Source organism: Gambusia affinis, linkage group LG12, assembly GCF_019740435.1.
Source record: "Gambusia affinis linkage group LG12, SWU_Gaff_1.0, whole genome shotgun sequence".
Lineage (NCBI taxonomy): Eukaryota > Metazoa > Chordata > Actinopteri > Cyprinodontiformes > Poeciliidae > Gambusia > Gambusia affinis.
The window spans coordinates 12,778,861-12,799,434 of NC_057879.1; the positions used below are offsets into that span (position 1 = coordinate 12,778,861).

General features: G+C 37.3%; 1 protein-coding gene across 2 annotated transcripts in view; it reads right to left on the reverse strand.

Annotated features, from left to right (window-relative positions):
- Positions 1 to 20,574, reverse strand: part of LOC122841089 (ephrin type-B receptor 1) — a 171,970-nt gene that overhangs the window by 12,614 nt on the left and 138,782 nt on the right. Inside the window, exons 9-12 of one of the 2 annotated variants that reach the window (XM_044134091.1) lie at positions 19,901 to 19,965; positions 13,871 to 13,993; positions 12,573 to 12,820; positions 10,828 to 11,043 (exon numbers count right to left, since the gene is read on the reverse strand). In XM_044134091.1, the coding sequence (XP_043990026.1) occupies positions 10,828 to 11,043; positions 12,573 to 12,820; positions 13,871 to 13,993; positions 19,901 to 19,965 (652 nt within the window). Of the gene's footprint in view, positions 1 to 10,827; positions 11,044 to 12,572; positions 12,821 to 13,870; positions 14,060 to 19,900; positions 19,966 to 20,574 lie in introns of both variants that reach the window. The other variant, XM_044134089.1, reaches the window with a different exon arrangement.

Consider the following 20,574-nt stretch of genomic DNA (forward strand, 5'->3'; position numbering starts at 1 on the left):
ATTAATCTAAAATGTAATTTATTAATTTAACTTAATATTTTAATATTTAATTGAGCCTCATCTCCCCCGATTCCACCCTTGTCAGCTTTATTCATGTTTTTGTTATGGTTCATATATTGCATGGAGACAATTTTACAACATAAATATTATTTCTCCTAGTGTCCTGCAAACAGATTTCCTAATAGCTCTGCCTTTGTTTAATATTTTTTTTTGTGAACAACTCAAATTTGTAATCACAGGAGAAAAACAAAAGTCAAACATAGCTTTACGAGCAAATTTGATTAAAATTAATTGGAGATACTTGGATATATACGGCAAAAAGAGAATGATAAAGGGACAGTGTAATGTATTTCTCAGGCACATAGTCCTATTTTATAGTACAATAAAATAACTATGTTTCCTTCAGTTGTTATAAACTAAGTGAATAAATGCTATCAAATGCAATAATTTCAGAGCTTCTCATGTCTATTCTTATACCTCATTTCGGTTTCCATCTGGATTGTTTTATATCCACTGAGAACTCAGGGGTTTGCTGTCTGGTTCATGCTTATGGCTGAAGGAAGAAATTATTCAGAAACAGGAAAAAAATAATATTTGCAGCAACATTTAGAATGATCGATGTCTCACGTAAAAGACTGTTTGAATGAGCATATCTGAGATTAAAGATGAGGTTATAAATACAAAGTAACCAAAAAAAACAAAAACTAGCTGGAAGCAAAATGTTGTCTATTACAATCCTTCTTTGACATAACTTCCTTGCTGCTTTTTCTCAGTTTGTACATTTGGTCTGTTGCCCCAGGACCCTATTAAGATATGAGCTGGGAGTTGCTGAAATAGGCTGAGTAAAGCTTCGAGTAAAGCTGTTTTCACACTACCAGTGGGACAGACATTAGTCATACTATTTTTAAGTCAACTGAGTCACAGATGTCTATGTACACTCTTTAGTAATTACTCCTCTGGGCCATTACTAGCTCTGCCAAAACCCAGTTTTAACAACATACAGTGCTGACTGACATGAATAGACAAAGAGGGAAGCGAAATCATAGTAAGCACTTTCTTAAGCACAAAACGCATCAATACCAGTAAAGAGATATTTAGGGGGCACAGGGGATGTTACTTATGTTCTGTTGTTGGAACAGTGCTATGAGGGATGCTGCTAATAAAGTTCCTAGCCACATCTTAAAGACTAGTGCACAGGTGTCAAACTCCTGTCCTCAAGGGTCGGTGTCCTGCAGTTTTTAGATGTGCCACAGGTACAAAACACTGGCATGTAATGGCTTAATCACCTCCTCCTTGTGTAGATCAGCTCCCCAGAGCCTTGCTAATGACCTAATTATTCTGTTCAGGTGTGGCGCAGCAGAAGCACATCTAAAAGTTGCAGGACAGCGGCCCTTGAGGACTGGAGTTTGACACCCCTGGACTAGTGTATGAAAATATTGTCAGAGTTGGTCTGTAGCTTATATAAAAAAATAAGAATGAGATGAGAGCATTGTTAAGACTCCTCAAAAACTTTGAGTTTGTGGTTCCTAAGCCACTCTTTTAGTTATTTGTTGGAGTAATTTAGATATTTGCCTGTTTGAAAGACTCAATTGTCCCCGAACGTCCTGGCTGATGTCTTCATATGTAACTTCAACTTTCCACTGCATTCCACTTTCCTCATGCATCTATTTTGTGAAGTGAAGCATTCCCTCCAACAACATCGCACGTGATTCTACCACCCCCATATTTCACTGACAGATTAATGTCATCAAACTTGCAAGCATCCCACATAGTCCTTAAAATGTAACAATTGACACTATGGTCAATGACATTTATTCTAGTTTCTTCAGACAACAAATCATCTCTCCAAAAATTAAGATGGTTGCTAACTATGAATATTTGCAAATTGTAATTCTTCTTTTTGGGTCGCTTCTGGAGTAATAACTTATTCCTCTAAGAGTGCCCTTTCAGGCCAAGTTGATACAGGATTCATGTCAATGTGAATAATGGCACTTACCATTACGAATGTTCTTATTAGGACAACATCCTAATAAGAATCGATCTTATTAGGATCCATTCTAATAAAATATATATCTATATATATATATGCTGCAGTTTCTGTTTTCTCTGTCAGTATTAAAGAAAATTATTTCTAACTCCATTCACGGACAACCACCTCAGACTCTGTGGAGAAGAGCTAGAGTTCATAGTCACAGCAGCATCAGAACTTCTCAACCTCGAATGGAGAAAAATCCAATGATATACCCCACAAACTCTCTGGAAAATAACTAAAGTAGGTGACACACAGTGCTTGATTTTTTAGCCATGTTGGGTGGTTCCATTTTCTGCTTGATGAATTTTGGGTCTTCAAATAAAAAGGAAAGATTCAAGAGCATGTGAAAATATGAAATTTATGTGAACAAGAAAAAAAAACCAAAACAAAAAACAAAGTTACTTCTTACATAAGAGTTGATAATACATCTAGCCATGTTTGCACACAGAATTCCAGGGCAGAGAAATTTGAGCCAACATTTGAACGTGTTGAAATCTTTGCATCAACAAAGTGAGATTACAGAACGTGACTGCCTCCACCTGCTTGTGACCGCCTCTGACAGGTTGTGACTAGAAGTGACAGCTTGCGATAAGCCTGAAATGTCACAGTAAAGAGGACGTGCAGAGACTGTCAGTTTAACAGGTATTTTGCTGAAACGAATGTTTTCCTTTCACAACCAGATCTGAGACAAAGGACAAACGTTTGGTGGTCAGGTGACATGTGGTGTCTCTTGTGAATGTGTTACACTTTGTCAGGGCATGATACACCTGTCAAGACGTGGTGCTAGCATGAGCTGTGAATCCACTAGTGTGCAGATCACTTCATGTAGATTGTCAACGACGTGCTGTATGTGGAATGTGGTAAAATTTAGAACACAAATACCCGTCACAGAACAGTGAACAGTTGTCACTAACATCTTCCAGATAAGCTTGCTGTAGAAAAGCCCAGTGCATTTTGTTTTTACTCAGCTTTTTTTTCCTCTTACGAGGCATTTAGGGACTCTGAATAAACTTTCTAAGCCATCTGGAAGTTAACTATGAAAAACTTTCTCCCTGCCCCTCGCCTCCCATTCCTTCCCTCTCTTCGATGCCTTTACGTCACGAACGTCAGTAATCCATTTCCAAACAATGCACACTCAAATGGGCTTGAGCACATTTACTTAGGCTGGGCAGAGTGCTCCATCAACATAGTTTTAATGAAATCCTGAGTGCAACGATCTGCCCTGGATGTCTGCCCAAACAGAATGAGAAAAAGAGTGAAGACATGCAGTTAGAGCCAGAGAGGATGAGTGACAGCAGGACTTGAGAGGTGGAGGGCATAAGAAAAAGAATAAAATACACCCAAAGTCATTTGATGACTTGTCTGACTTTCTTTTCAATAATGTCTAATGGAAATGAACAGAGGTATTCCAACAAGTATTTAAATGAATTAATGTAAAACTTTGTGGAAATCTTTTTCCCCAAAGCTTGTATACACTACATAAATTCTAAACAGTCTAGTAGTCACAACATTCTGCAACAATCCCCTCACAATATTCAAGCCCATTAAGGTATTTTATAAAGTTGTAACCACAATTAATACTTTGTTTTAATAGTTATCCCGCTTCTCAAAACATCAAAAAATGAGCAATGCAATTTAATGAGCACCTTTTAAACTGATATCTATGAAGTCACCAAGGTATTGAATGGATCCCACCTGTATAATTAAAACTCATTATACATACAGCTTCTTTGTGAAGGACTCAGAGGTATGTGAGAGGACATTAATAAGCAAATGCTGACATGGAAACAAAGAAACACATCATATGGGTCAGGAATCGAGTTGTGGAGAAGTTTAAAGAGAAACAGGTGGGAATTTTGTCTGCTGACATCACAACTATAAGATATGAAATTCACAAATCATTATGGAAGTGTATTGAGGGGAAAGCCATTGTGATTAAAACACTTCAGCATTTTTTAAATATATTCTTCATCAGAATCTATAGCACTTACTAGCATTAAGTTGAAAATTTAGACCAAATCAATTCTCCAGGTTTTAAAACAGGCCTTTTGATACCATCTACTGGCACCACCAAATTAAATCCAGCTAGTATCTATCTCTCTTTTGTGTTAAAATCTAATTTTAGAAATTGACCTTGGCCTCAATTTCTTCAGAGAATGTGGGATATAAGCAATTACAATCACTTATCTAACTGGGGCGAAAGCTGAATAGCCCTAATTTTTCCCTTCAGAGCTACTGGGAGTGTAGTTGAGAAGTGCCATGTTATAAAAACACTAAAGGGCTAAAATTGATGTGTTGGGAGTTTTATGCCTCAGCATGTGGTCTTCCACTCCCCTTTTTGTTCCCAAAATTTGGCATTAAAATATAGAATGATATTTAGCTGAATCTTAACAGCTATGCCACTAACTGTGTTTATTTTTGCTGAGATTTAGTTCTGTAATATTTCTAAGTGAGCTGTTATTGAGAATAAGGGAAGCTGAAATTTAGACAGTTTATCCAAATAGAAGGCAGATTTCTTACATCAAAGGTCTATCTTCAGTGTGTGGATTATTTTAAGTATACACATTTGAATTACGAGCAGGGAAATACAATCTGAACAAATAGGGGTAAAATTAGATTAAGACAAGCAAACATTTTTCTCAGCCTGAAGTGATAGCAATATAAAGGTATGTATATTAAATGTTTATGCCATGCCTTGTGTTTTGCAAATTTAAGTTTTGAAAAAGTCTGGTTTTGATTAACTAAAATAACAAATTTCTCCTTTGTAACTTTGCATTCTGTGCAGAAGCACATTTATTGAGAGTTTTCAAATAAATCAGGTATCTTTTCCTCTGGTTTAGTGAGCAGGATTACGTGATAATTTGTTTCATTGTGAGAATGCAAATACAGTCAAACAGTCACAGATGGCAAATCAAAGCCCTACTTATACTCACTGTGGCAAATATGACAGAAGGTATAAATCAAACTAACAATTTATGCGGATGAATACACTTTGTTACAGAAACCAGGTATGTTTCTTTGTTGTTTTTACAATTTATACCTGGCTCATATTATATTAACTTTTTAGATGTCCTATTTACTTAAACCAGTTAATATTAAATGGCTTATTCATCTTAATCTCCACTGTATTTAAAGAACATCCCCTTTTGTCATCATCTGCAGGTTAAAGAAAATAATGATTTAAAGCAATATGCTTGTGCTTGATTGGGTTCATTTCCAGTAGCTTGTTTGATCACTCCAAACATGTTGCTGTTTGAAGGATGTCCACACTGGAAGTGAAGACATCCTGGGCAGGAGAGGTCAACCCCTCTCTACTTGTTCGTATTGTATAAATTTCCATGGTGCAAATGCTAAGCTACTAAATTAAAAAAAAAGAACAAACAAATAAATCACATGGGAGACACGGAGGACAACTGTGTAGAAAAAGACAAATGTAAAGACAAAAGAAAGGCATCCACATCATCATTATGGACTTGCACCTCATTAACCATGAATCTATCACCTTAACTCTGAGTGTATATATGTTTTACAGTAAACAAAAAAGCATGTTAAAAAAAACAAAAACAACAACAAAAACAACAACTTGTTGCCCTGAAAGCAGTGAGAGTAGGACGGGATGCTAATAGTAAACAAACAAATGACAGAAACAACGGGGTAGTCCGCATAGTGTGAGCGCTGGAGCGAATCTGAAAGAATGTCACGCAGGTCATGGGGATTTGATGGATGAGCTTTGTTACCGGTTCTTTGTGATCCTGCCTTTCAGCCTCTCTCAGCATCAATGGCACAGGCAAACATAGAGGCAGATACACAATCACCTCTTAAGACACATAAGGAATTGTATGTGAGTGTATATAATAACATAAATATCTAATCACATTGGTGAGGTTTCCATGACATGAGCAGTTGACAGTCTTGACATCACCAGCTGAGCCCTCGACTGTACATTGAGAATAAAACCTCCGTTATGGATATAATATGTGTGCACATCACAGAAACTCCCAAACAAATGTGTGCAATTCTACATGCGGTGGCTTCTCTGCACAAAAATATGCATTAAATCTGTAACTATGCAATATAAGGCTGGCATCTATAACCAGACTGGAAGTGTTTTGTGAAAGACACATTTCCCTCGAGCATAGGAGTTTAAGTATGATTTGAACTTGCTCAAAAGTGATGGCAAAATAGAGTCTGTGATTTGTGGGGAAGAAAGAGATGTGATTAAAGAATGTCTTGATTTACTGATTTTGATTCTTGCCTTTGGTCATGAGATATCGATCAATACTGAAAGAAAATTTTGGATAGCAGCAGCTAAAATGAGCGTCCTCCAGAAAGTGACTGGACTCATCATCTGTAGGGAGCCCAGAATACAACTACTGTTATGAAGAGAAATCAATGAATGTGCTTGGACATCTGGTCAGTCCACTGGAAGGAAAACTTGGGGCAGAATCAGAACTCGATTAATTGAGTTCTATTCCTTTTGACCTGAGGGTCCTTGGGCTCCCTGGAATACACTGGGGAGTGCCACCGTATATGGAGAAGGGTGTCTAAATGTTTCTCCAAGATGTGTTTGTTTTTCAAAAATGTAAGAAAATTTTCAATTTCAGAGTAAGATTTCTTGTTTTAACTTTCAGATGTTATGCTACTTTTCTATAAGTCTCCCTGTGGATGGCAAAAAAAATCTTCCTCGCTTATAAATAAGCCCAGCTTCTCCTCAAAACAATGTTTCTACGGACAAATTTAATGCCTTCACCACAATTTTACGCCTTCAGTTTTGTTCTCTCTTCTAAATGATATTTGCACTTTATGAGCACAAGAAATATGCCCAAAGAAGGAAGTGATGCCAAGGCTACACTTTTATTAAACTGACTGGAGCTGTTATCAGATTATCACTTATTTCTAGGAGGGAGCAAAGTAAATCTAAAATATACCTAAGGATGAAAATTGCATCTTTAGGAAAACAGCAAGAGATGCAGGAATAAAACAGAAGCGGAAGACATTAGCGCTCAAGCAATTGAAACTTAGCACAGATTCACAGTTTTGGTAATGAGGATAGCCTATCTGTAAGAATGTAGGATTTTGCTATTGTGAGATCAAAGTTTTGACCAAGAGCACCATAATATAGGAATCCTGCTTCCTACCTGAAAATGTAGGCTCTTATTATTTTGGGAGAAAAAAAGAACAAAAAAAAACAACAACTTTAATATCAAAGGATGAATGGATGACTAAGAGAAAGAATGCTATATAAAAAAAATAAATTTTTCAAAGCTTTATTTTTGGACATCCTGGAAAGAACTCTTACCTTATTCAATAGACTGATCAGGAAACAAATGAATATGCAACCTTTTCTGTAATTCCTGTTGAGCAAGATATGGAGGCTTACTCACGTAAAATAAACTCAAAGATGAAATGTTAAGAAATAAGCAAAAGCTAACCGAATGTTGATAAAACACCCAGTGGCTAAAGCCTTTAAAATAATTAACACAGTGCACCTTAATAAGACCAGTGAAGTTCAAGTATTGTTTTGTAAGCCTAATTAATCATGACTTTGGTGAGCAGCCAACAGAGAGGGAGGACAGCCTCCTTCTGTCTTAAACTCCATAGCACTGCTCTGGAGTGAACCCACATCCAGGGTTAACACAATTACCAGCATGTCCTCCCAACCATGATCCAGCATCACACTGCAGGCACTGTAATTGGTGTGCCCAGAATTGCAGACAAAAATTAGAAAATCAGCAGAGGGAGAGGGGTGATTAATTTGCTCGAGGAGGCCGTTGGTAACTATGTAAATCACTGGCTGTCACTGCAATTTAATTTGCTTATTCTGTTGTCCTTGTGTAAAATGCAAGTCTTGTTCACAGACTGGTTAAAGCATCAGGTCATAACCGCAGAGCCTGGAAAGTGAAGGGCATAAGATACATGCAGCTTAATTACAAAATAGGACCACAACATCCTACGGTGCTTGTGCCGTGTGTGCTGTTTGTTTGCTCCAAAGATTTCAAGGCAGACTGAATCAGTGTGCCTTGAAAATGTGCAGATAATGCTGACAATTTTGTCGCACATCTGCACATGCCTTGGAAATGTGCAGATATTTCGTTATAATTTAATTTAGTTAAAGGCTAGCTGCAGGTGGATAGAAGAGGCAGCAGGTTGCGGCATGTGGAGCTCCTTTCTTGAACTGAAGTGGAGTTGCATTTAAATACTGCTTTGACTTATTTTATGAAAGCAGTACCCTGAAAAACTCCACCTCACCTCATCAAAAACCTTCAGTGCCTTACTGTCAGACAGCTCTCTTGGTCAGATAATCCCTTTAAGGAGACTTTGTAGAGTCTTGCATTAACCAACATCAAAACACTGACCACAATCTATAACCGAATCCTTTTGAGCCCTGTTATATTAGCCAGCTTATTCAGCTTTGTTGCTGAATAACACCCATTCAGCAAGGTTTAGCCACAGGGGTCAAGCACACAAAGCATACTATTCCTAGGGAGCAATTAGCTCTCAGTCACCCGAATGTAAGGTCAGATCTCCTCTGGCTTTGACGACACTGCTGCTCATCACACCAGTTGGCAATCAACTCTCCCTGATCGGCTAATATAATATAATGTTGTTTGACATTCACTTTAAAAAAAAAAAACAACAACAAAAAAAACTTACTTCTAAACCAAATAGTTTTTCTCTAATGCCATTAAGAAGGTGAGAAATACAATAGAAAACTCTGTTTTGTATTATAATTTGTTTTGATTGTTTTTTAATATTTATATTCAGATGAGGGCGGTTTATTTGAAAGGTTTCTTTTTTACCTTTGTGGTGCTAACTCACAGGTGTTCACAGTGGTTTTGATCCCAAGGTTTGCAGGCATTGTAATACCTCTGATGTTCATCCTAAAATATACCTTTAAAGATAATATATTCAGATTACATTCATATTTATTCATAATATATAAGACCCTGCCACTGAGCTGCAGTCTTCTGTTGTACACTCTGAAACAATTGCAAAAGAGGAAGCCCCATGGCAGTTCTGTAAAACAAGTTAAACTTTCCGCTCTCAGGCAACTCTGTTAGAAACGGGTGTGTGAGGCCACTGGAGGCTGTCAGCACAAAATAAAGATTGGGGCAGGTGAAATACAGGACACGGCTGAAAGAAAACAAGAGATGTTAGAAATAAATATGAGAGATTTTAAATCTGCCTCTAGCGTAATAAGAGTTCAGAATAAAAGGAATCTACTCTTAGTTCACAATAATGATTTAAAAAAAAAGCATATTTCCATTTTCCAACATTCTACCTCATTTAAAAAAATAATTGATGTCTCAGCTATACCATTTAGGAACACAATGTGTTTTAGAGTCATAAGCACATCTGGGATGAGATGCATTTTCAGAGATTATTCCAGTGGTGTTTGACCTCTTAACCTTCTTTGTCTGGCCAGCCTAATTCAAAAAGAGCGTTATTTATTTAGAATTCAATTCAGTTTCTGTATGAGATGAAAACACCTTCATCTAAAGTGGATTTCTTTTCAGGAGTTTTCACATTTTGCCATTTTTGCATTTGGTTCAATGTCTCAAACATTGCTGTAACAGAAACAATACATAAGTTGACAACAAGCTCAGATTATTAAGGTTTGTATATCAGCAAAATTGTCACCATTACTTTTTTACTAAAGTGGAAGTATTACAAAACGAGCAATTTCAGTATTTTTTAAATAAAATGAAATGTAGACATTTACAGCAAGATCTCCACCAGGACCAGACAGTTGTGGTAAAAGCGGAGAAATTTAAAAGGCAGATTACATAAAATGCAAAAATAACCATCTTGTCATATTTCAGTGATAAATAAAAATAGTTGTGAAATAAAAAAAAAACTGCCTTAGTACTTTTTAAGTATTTTCCTTTTAAGGATTTTATGTATTCCTCTTTTGAATGTTATTGTGTAACTTTATACTTGTGAAGTGTCTGAGATCTATTTAAAACCGTAGCAGATGGAAACACATGTGCCACAAGCAGTAAACAACCTAATTTGTAACAAAAGACTTAAGCAGATTCAATGAGGTGACAGCGGATACACAGTCATAGTGAGAGCCCCACACAAACACACTTTTGCATACATTCTGAAGCACGCAGACTCTCAAAACCGCCCACACAACCTGAGGCGAGCATTGCGTCCTAATGACCTGGCCCTGTGTGTTTGTGAGGGTGTAAAAGTGTGTTTTGAATTAGGAAGAGGAGAGGCAGAAGATGAACTAACGATGGCTGCTAATAATTACAGATCTGTAGCGGAGAGGAGTTAATGAGGAGCCAAAGCCTCCCATGATGCCCCAGTAATAATGAATGAGGAGGAAGAGAGAGGGATGAGGAAGCGAAAGAGAGAGAGAAAGAGGTAGGAGATGTCATTTCGAGAAGCTGCAGTGCCCTTTGGTTTCTCTGCTCTTTGGGCATGCCAACAAGAGAGGAGCTTTCCCAGAGGAGGCTTGTCTCCACGCTAATGAAGATGTGACAGTCCTCCAGTCCATGACTCGCGGCGCAGTGCAAAAAGCAGAGGAGTGGGCTTAAGAATAAAAAAAAAAAAACGAGTGACAGTTCTTCTAAAATGACTGATGCTGAAAAGGTGAAGGGGCTTCAAAAAAGAATGATATATTGTCAAAGTCGAAAGTTGACTGACATGGTTTGAAGGGTGTTTTTAAATTGCTGTATGTCAGTAAAATAAATGCATCGAGACTTTAAATTCTAACTACTAGATTAGTCAAGGGGGATTAACCAATGCACAGAAGCGAAATAAAAGAGCGAATTAAAAACACTCACCAGAGAGCTGGTGTAGCTGGGATCCGACGTGTCTTCCTGCAGATAGCGTGACAGGCCAAAGTCAGAAACTTTGCACACCAAGTTGCTGTTGACGAGGATGTTTCGTGCAGCCAAGTCACGATGGACGTAATTCATTTCTGAGAGGTATTTCATCCCTGCTGATATCCCACGAAGCATTCCCACCAACTGGATCACCGTAAACTGACCGTCATTTTGCTGGTGGTCAGGGATGAAAATAAAGGTCAGTCATTCATTAGTTGCTATCATCACAAGGACTGACTCACAGTCATAAGATGCTTTCAACTGCAATAAACAAATTTAAAATACAGTGGCTCTCTGAGCAGAACATCCTGGCTCTGTATAATTTTGGCTGAGCTTTAAAATCTGATTATTATTTGTAAGTGAAGTGTTATTAACATTAGCTAGAACTTAGAGACTACTGACCAAAGCAGTAGCAACAGTAACAGAAAGTGCCTTCTAAGAAGTCAACAACTTGAAGCTCAACTAGTATTTTGCAACTTCAATTATGGACAAGCCAGATGTAACCCTGAGAAAACATTGTTTGGTCAGATGAGACAAAGATTGAGGTAATGGGCCACAATGGCAAAAGTATGTTCGGAGGAATTAAAGTTACTATTTCTAAACTTGTAAATACAGCACCAAACATCATGTTGGTTTCATTGCAAATGAGGGCAAAATAGTAAATGGACTGAACTTAGGCATCACATTTTTAGACATACTGACCACTCAGTGGGCTTTTACAGAGGAGTGATATTTACCCTTCCATAGTATTGATGCTCACACTCTTATACAATTATATGGTATATGATAGGAACTTTTTCCACTTCACCTCAAATGGCTGAGAAACGGTCTTATTTCAGCTGAGTGAATGAATCTGATTTTGACATGGAAGTTCAAACTACAAAGTGAAGTAAATGACTGTACTATTTTCTGACGCACCAAGGCTACTCATTTGGATTATCTTCTTCTCCAGAATTAGAAAAGCCTGGCAGTTTCTAATTATTAACACAACCAGAGGGCATATGCACATAAAAGACAATGATCAAGATACAGTACGTTGTCACTCAAACACCCACATATGAGAGGGACATCCAGTGCTGCACAGCTTCATCTGCTTGAATTTTTATTTTGCCATTCCCTCCTTCTTACCAATTGTATATTAGTTTTAATTTGCATCTTGATACAATTCTGGACTCTGGTGTTCAAGTATCCATCTGTCCAATATTAACACTTGGCACTCTTATCCTTGTCTAAATGCTCTCAATCGTAGGCTTTGAACCTTTGAAACAAAACAACAATTAAGAGGGTAAGAAGGGATCGATAGAAACACAAGTTGGATGCAGTGGTTAGCAAGGCCAACTTCAAAGAACCTATTTAAACCCACCATAGATCAAAGTGAAATAGAATGCCAATCCATGAAATTGAAGGAGGGAAAAAAATGTTGAATACTGATTAAGCTGCATGTCAGTTCAATCATTACTATAAAAGAAAGAGTCTATTAATAGCTTCAAAGGTTATTAAATAAAGGCTGATAAACAAATCTGTTGTGGAAATTTAAAATTATAAATTGGCTGATAGGGATTTTAATTAAATACTCAAGTAAAATGCATTAAAATAAACATAGGCTCATTCTAAATTATACTGAACTAAATCAGTTTATATGAACATTTCTTCTGATTTCAATAAACAACTACATGTAACTTGCTTTCATAGAGTTTACTCACCCTTAGGAATGAGTCAAGGGCACCATTCTCCATAAATTCTGTGACAATCATTACTGGACGGCTTTTTGTGACGACACCCTCCAGACGGATAATGTTTGGATGGTCAAACTGGCCCATGATGGAGGCTTCAGACAGGAAGTCTCGCCTTTGCTTTTCAACGTAGCCAGCCTTCAGTGTCTTGATGGCCACATAGATCTCCCTCTTACCAGGCAGCTTCAAACGACCCTTGTACACTTCTCCAAATTCGCCTGGTTAGAAACAACGGAGCATAGTGGAGTTGCCATCAAAACAAAGAGCCGATCTCCTTGATCAGTTCAAAGTCATTGTAGTTTTTCAATTAGTCACACCTTAGATGTCCTAACGTGCTCATTCATTATGTGTTTCAGGCATGCTGAGTGTTTTCTTACACAAATAGTAGTGCTGATCTGCTAGTGATACTCACAACACTGCGGTTCCTTCTGACTCACAGCAGTCACCTTATCCTAAAATACTGCCAAGTGTCTTTGTATTCCCAAACTAAAGAAAATTAGCCAAGAACTATCTAGTAAATTTCTGGCACTAATTTCATTAATTATCACCAGCTTGCTGTCCTGAAGAGACACCACACCAAGATTTCAGCAAAAACGGAAATCCTTAATTAGTTAGCCACCTTGCTTTCTTATCTTTACCCGAACTCACACCTAGCTTGCTGAGAAAGCCATGGTTCTGGAGCTATTCCAGGTCCAATCACACTACTACTATTTTTGCATCATAATGAAGAAGCACAGGATGATCTAGTGCCTGTACAACTAAAGTGTTTCCAGCTATAGGGAGAGGCATGAAATAAACATGAACATAATGCAGCCGTCTGTTTACAGATGTTCTTTCAGAACTGCTAGTAACCAATCATATACTTTAAAAGACATTGTGAATTCAATTTTAAACAAGGGTCCACATTATTTTACATGTAAATTTGATGAAAGTGTGTGATTGAAGGCAAAACATTGCAAAAACAACACTATTATTCAATAAAATAAATAAAATAGAAACACAGAAAATGAAATGAAAGGCCAAAGCCCAGCGCACCATGTTGGTGGTGCGCTGGGCTTTGGCCCTTTACATGACTGATTTATTTGACAAACAGTCTGACTCTCTGACCTACCACAGACACAGGTTAAACTCAACGGCACACAGACATGCACTTCATATACAATATGCAGAAGCACACAAAATCACAACAGTCCACATCCACATCATGTCTCCAGAAACAGCAAACGTGCACACAGAAATGCATTGCTTCAATATACTGTTTGTCATACCTGCACCGATGACCTCCTCAATCTTGACAGTGGAGACATCAATCTCTTTGGCAAATTCTCGCACTGCCTCGTTAGGGTCCTCATAAGTGAAGGGGTCAATGTAGATCTTCATTCCTGGTGAGCCTGAGAAGTGGGTCGGGCAGCCCAGTGGGGAGGGGCAGTTAGACATGTCGGCTCGCAAAGAGAGTTCTAGGACAACCAAAGCGCTCAGTGAGCTTTCCAAGAAGGATATAGTCTTCCTTTACACTTTAGTGAAATATTCTATCAATATCTGATAATTAACATTAGTCCCTAGATTGCAGCATTATGACAAAATGTTACAACCTCTACAACCTCTTAGTATTGGAGACGCTGATTTCTTTAGAGCCCAAATAAGCAACAAGACAGAAAATGACAGGTGAAACTATATTTGCCTTGTACAGAATAAGTGCTTGGTTACAGGGACAACTTGCTTCAAAAAAGAGAGAAAAAAATATTTGCTGGAATAAAATGTGAAACTAGAAAAGAAAAATAAGAAAGCAAAGTATTAAATGCGACACGGAGAGACTAGGGTGTACATAAAGCATAAATGTCTGCCTTTTTTATTCCTTTATCCCTTACACTGGCAATATCTGCTCTTTCATCATGGTAGAACCAATTTTCCAGCAGCGTTTTCTATAGGAGCTCATAAAAAGATAAAACTACCATGCCATCAACAAGCTCTTTATGCAATTCTGCAACAAGCGACCACAGCTCACAGACCCGAGATGTCTTTCCAAACGAAGGAAAGGTTTACTGTGTTGACAGGTTAGGTGGGTGGGAAAAAAACACAAATTCAATATGCTCCAAAAGGACAAACAGTCAGCAACCAGACATGAAATCATCATCTCTGCAGTGACATCGAAGGACAGGCCAGTTTCATAGGGGCTGCTTAATCCAAACTTTGCCAGCTATGATTTGAATAAACCTGTCTTCAATCAAGTAAATGTATGCCCACTCGGGCATGCTGTGGTGGCGTAGGGGATAGCACAAACCACGTTTGGAGGCCTTCAGTCCTCGACGCGGCGGTCGCGGGTTCGATTCCCGGACCCAGCCGATGTTTGCCGCATGTTTTCCTCCCTCTCCTTCCCGCTTTCCTGTCAGCCTACTTTCCAATAAGGGAGCCCACAAAAGACCCCCTGGTGGGGAAAAAAAAAACGAAAAAAAATGTATGCCCGCTCATTTGCATGAACTACACAGAAGGACAGGAAGGCCTCAAGAGACAATGTGATGGTCGGTTACAGGGATCAAATTACCTCACCTTGCAGTTAACATGTAATTGCTTGGAACCCAGTTTAGGGTTCATCATTTGGTTTTGTTCATTGTAAAGAGTTTTTAGAGCTTTGTTTTGCATACTTGTTTACTATTTCCAAAGGTTGCCAGGGCAAAGCTTGACATTTTGACAAGGGAACCATGTCTGGCTAGAAGCACATGTAAAGACACTTGGTCTCAAGCTAAAACTGAATCTCAAACTCTGCACACCCATTACTTTCTAACTCTTACTCTAGAGTCCACTTTTATCTATAATTTAAAATGCAAACAGTTTATTTTTCTGTCTCCCTATGGTACAGCCCTGGTTAACTGGACTCATCTTTTTTTGACCACTGGCTAAAAACATAGACTCTCAATTTAACATGAATATTTTAAAGGGAACTCGTCTAAGTGTATGACGTAAATGTATCTGAACATCATTCCTATCTTTACCAACATAAAAAGCTTGTACTCTGTAGGGAGAGGATGCATAGCTCCTCTCCCGGACTTTGAGTAGAAAATTTTGCAGTTTTCTATATGGACAAATTTCACACAAATGAAAATGTGGATTGAAGCAGTTCAGTGAATTAATACCTTCCAACTGTGTGTACTATTCTTTCAAAAGAAAGATTTCTAAGTAACATATTTATTTATTTATATGATAAGTATATTTGTCATATTTTGGAGTGACGTTGGACCCAATTTTTGGTAGAATGCATTAGCATCAATTAAACTGTTTTTTTTTTTTTATAAAATTGAAAACATGAACATATCAGGGAAAATATATGTTGTCATTCATCTTATGTAACTTCTAGAAATCAAATACGTAGCTCTTTTCTCTGTGCTAACAAAGGTCAACTCTTCATAAAAGCTATGTGGCTTCCTAGTTGTGCAAGGAAAAATGTTTACCTCTGCCACTTACAAAGAGAACAGTCTTGAGTAAAGAACGAGTACTATTTAGAATGAAAAGGGGATATTATCACAGAACAGAGACTCATCGAAACTTAGCAAAGCTTCCTGGTGAACACGCCACAAAAACAAATAAAATAATAAAAAAAGAAAAGAAAGAGGAAAAGGAAAAAAAAGCTCCAGAACAAAAGCATTGAAAGCGTGGACTTGTGTGAGAGTTGTCCTGGAAGCATAAAGTGAGTTTGTGCAATTTAAGTCAGTTGGTTTTATTTTTTTGGCTGATTAATTAAAGTTACATTTTACCGTACAGTACTTAACCATGAAATTTTCTGTCATTGACCTATTTGTCTGCTATGCTTGTTTACTAAGTGGGTCTAATGTATTCACAAATCAACCACACAGGACCAGTGCTTCCAATGATCTAATGCAACTATGGGGCAAATCAAATTAGTGGTCTTTCTTAACAGGATTTACATTCAGTCTTAAGACAAATAGGAATTCCGGCTTTTTTAAAGCTAATCTTTTTAAGTTAAAGGACCCTTTCATACTTTCAGCAAGGGGACTCACTGTCCACCAATTTATTTTCTCTGACAAAAATTTAATTTCCATACGTCTAAGTATTAATGAAGAGCTGGCAATTAACTGTTTTCTGTGATTATATTTGTGGAGGAATTAACAAACAGCGGCAGGGCAGTATATCCCTACAGTGAGTTCATTTTCATTTCATGTCTGTCTAAGAAGCAGACTAATCTACTTTAGTTCTTCACCGTATTATGAGCTGAGGTTCCTGACTCAATCTAAACTAATTATCCATTGTTTGATGTTAGAAAATCATCTGTCACACACTTAGGCCAATTAGTGTGAAACTCACTCTCAGTGTGTATGGGTTAGGGTTTAAACAGTACAAAGACACATGGGTGTAGTTGTGCTATTGTGTGTAGGTAATGTCAGAGAAATATCTGGGTCCTATTGCAATTCATCATCTTTCAAATGAAAAATGGTAGGGGTGTAACACTGAACAGAGATTCCTTTTGAGACTTACAAAACCTTTATTTTAAAATGTTCTTTGGCATTAGGACCAACACAAAATTAGACAGGTGTAAACATAGGAATATTTTACTTCAATCAAATGATCTTTAAAACAAAACTTGGGATAAGTAAAGCAAAAGTGGATTCTTAGCATTCCCCAAAACAGTCTTTAAAAGTAATCTTGCTTTGTGCGTAATCTTGTCTAATAAGCAATGCATGTATTGCTACAGCACATACCTCTCGATAACCCAGAATTTATAATAACCTGCAAATGCTACCATGTCGACAAAGTGTTAAATACGTTCCTCATAAAAGTTAAACAACAAATGTCTTATGGAATCCAGTGAGCATAGTTGCTTTTGGTGGGTTTCCAATTTCATTGGCTAATTTAAAAAAAAAAAATAATTATTGCAAAAGCAAGACACATTCAGAAGTATCAAATTCAAATGATTCATTGATAAAATGTATGGGAGTGAAGGGAAAAGAGAAAAAACAAAAACACTGTTATTGGGGAAATTCTCAGAGTCCACTACATTAGGTCACCTTGGTGTCTTAGATGTGATTGATCCTTTATGTGAACTATTATTTTTTTTATTTCATGTGTTTACCAGTTTGTTTGTTTTAATATCACGCCTTGGGTATAGTGTAATGTAAAAGGCAGCCATTCAGTTGCTTCTCTAAATCTACTTTATTGACAAAATGAGGAAGACATCATAGAATGTGTGTGTGACAACATTTGGAAAAGCAGGCAGCTGGATGAAGCACAATTTTTGTAAGTTTATATAAAGCAATTGACAGGAGGGGCTCTCTTTTGTTGTTGTGCTGAATACTGACATTATCAAACTGCCACTCAAGTCTTAAGAGAATAGAGGAAAACAAAACACCATGAGGTGTTGTGGTGATAGAGGGAGTTTCTGAGTGTAGGAAGTATGAAGGTTGAACAACCAAATCTGTGAATAGGACCCCTTATAAGCATTTTGTTTTCTTTCCATTTCAGATCTCTTACTTAGTTATATAGTTCTTTGAACCTTAATTTTTTTTACAAACTGCATTATGCTAATTGAATCAGGCTCACCCAAATATAGTTATGACAGAATTGACTCCTATAGTTCATGTCCACAGCGGCTTTAATGAGCCCCAAGCTGCCACCTTTCTGTGACTTTGACACAAAGTAACTGTGTTGAAACACTTTGCTGTGTCAGGTTCAACAAAACTCAATTCCCTGGGTGAGAGTCCCTTTCTCAGACTGCTTGGTTGGCAGATTGTAGAGCTTTCATATGAGCTACAAAGCCTGTACCCGTTCCTTTGAGTGCATGTGTGCGTCTGAGTGTGCCTGAGATTATTTGTACGCCCCTCTGGGCTTTGTGCTCCTCATCAGTGCATGCCCGGAAAGGGCTTAGACAAGACTCAATCATGGATATCATGCAGCCCGAAGAAATTTTAGTCAATGTCAGAGTGCACAGGAGAGACAATTATATCCACAAATACCTACCTGATCAATTTAGTTTTCTGATATCTCTATTTTAACTTTACACTAAACATAATACGGTACCTTATTGGTATATTTATACGCCGTGGACTATCAAACACTTTGATAGACATATTCAAAACTGCAGTAGAGAGCAATTTACTTCCTTGGATTTCATTTAGATAGATTAAAGTAAAAGGAAATGCATTTTTGTCACATTTTTCAAATCTATTTTCTTTACAACTATTGGCTTCTTTATGGTAGTCACATAAAATGGCCCCCTTGGGGAACAGTCCAGGATGTACCCTGCATCTCGCACCAATGACTGTTGGAAATAGGCATCAGTCACACTGTGACTCTGCAAGGATAAGCAGATTTAAATAATGGATTGATGGATCTTATAAACCTTTGTGTTGTCTTTTAAAGTATTATATTGATAAAGCCCAATGTTCTCTGAAACCTTCGGGAGATGCACCTAGATGTATGAAAAAAAGACTGCTTTGACAAACAAACTCCAACTTGCATTATTCTTAGTCATCACTCTTCAGTTTTTCTACTTTCTAATTTGTAATTCTAATGTGTTATTGTATTGTATTGTTCCGGATCTGACAGCAGACATCCATTAAGTGAGGGAAAGTCAATAAAGCCTAATATGTTGCATAATTACAATAAGAAAAACACAGTGCAATTTCGAGTTGCCAGTCTTTTACCAAAGTGTAGTGTCCACCATTTCCTGCATAAACAACCATTAGTTTAGAAAATTAATGTAAACATGCCGAGGTGCTTCGGCCTCGTTGCCATTTGCAGGCTTGGGTTTAATCTAAAATGTGCACTGTAAAAATAAAAAGGATCACATTTAAATAAAACGAGTGAGAAAAGGTTGTAAAAGAATTTAGTCAAATTTCCAGGTCCACTGAAGTATCCTCCATTTAATCTCACTGCATGCAATAAATTTTTTTTTGGCATTCTAAATGAATTCAATAACCTGACACAAACTGGGAAAATCTACATACACACTGACGTCTTGTTCTGTCAGGGAAACAGTACTTGTCAGTCTTGCCTGTGACTACTATTGCTGTAATAATGGTGCACTATTAAATGCAATACAATACAAAGTTTTGTAAGCATGGTTCACCATGTTAGTGAATACTTTATATTCAGAAAATATTTCATTTTTTACCATTAAAACAAATCTGAGGCATCAGGAAACCATACTAAATCTGTTCATTTTCATGGTTTAGGTCATTACACAGTAGAACACAGTTTTTTATATGTGTAGAAATTTAAAGAAAAAAATCTGGTACTGTAAATCAACACTTTAGTAATTGTGATTGCAATTATCAGAGTGGACTCACCTCTTCCTGTGCTGTAATGTTGCAGCTTGTCACTGTACACTGCCTCCTTGCTGTATGCTCTTTTCCTGAGAGAGCAGCAAACATTAAAAGAGAATATAAGAGTTGACATGATGAAAGGGAAGACGGCTCATGATGTTCTGTGCTGCCTGAAGATGACGCAGATGAAAATAAATCAGTTTCAGCGAATACCAATAGCAGATGAAGTTTATGAAAATGAGTTGATTTTTAATTAGACCTTGATAGGATCTATTTTCTTTTCATGTCTCCTCTGCTTCTGCATCAAAAGAGGCTGCCCTATTTGATGAGCACTTGACTTGCTGAAACTTGCACATCACTGGTGAAAATGTAACTTTCATATATTTTAAATGGAGCAAGACAGGAATTTGACAATGTGACAAACTGCTGCAAAAAGAGATAGGTTTAATGGGGTACAGTTGTCACAGTCTCTATGGAAAAAAGTATCGCTTTTGAAATGTAACAGCTTTTGCATTTCTATCAAATCTATTGATTTTTTTGACATCCTTATATTAGACCTCTTCATTTTACTTAGGGTAGGGAAGAGGAAAGAACAACTTCTGCACTGTCCAAATAGAGAACTTTTGTTGTTTTCCATTTCATAATTAATAAAACTCAAAATGTCCAATAAGTTATTTTATTTCTTACTTAATGAAGTT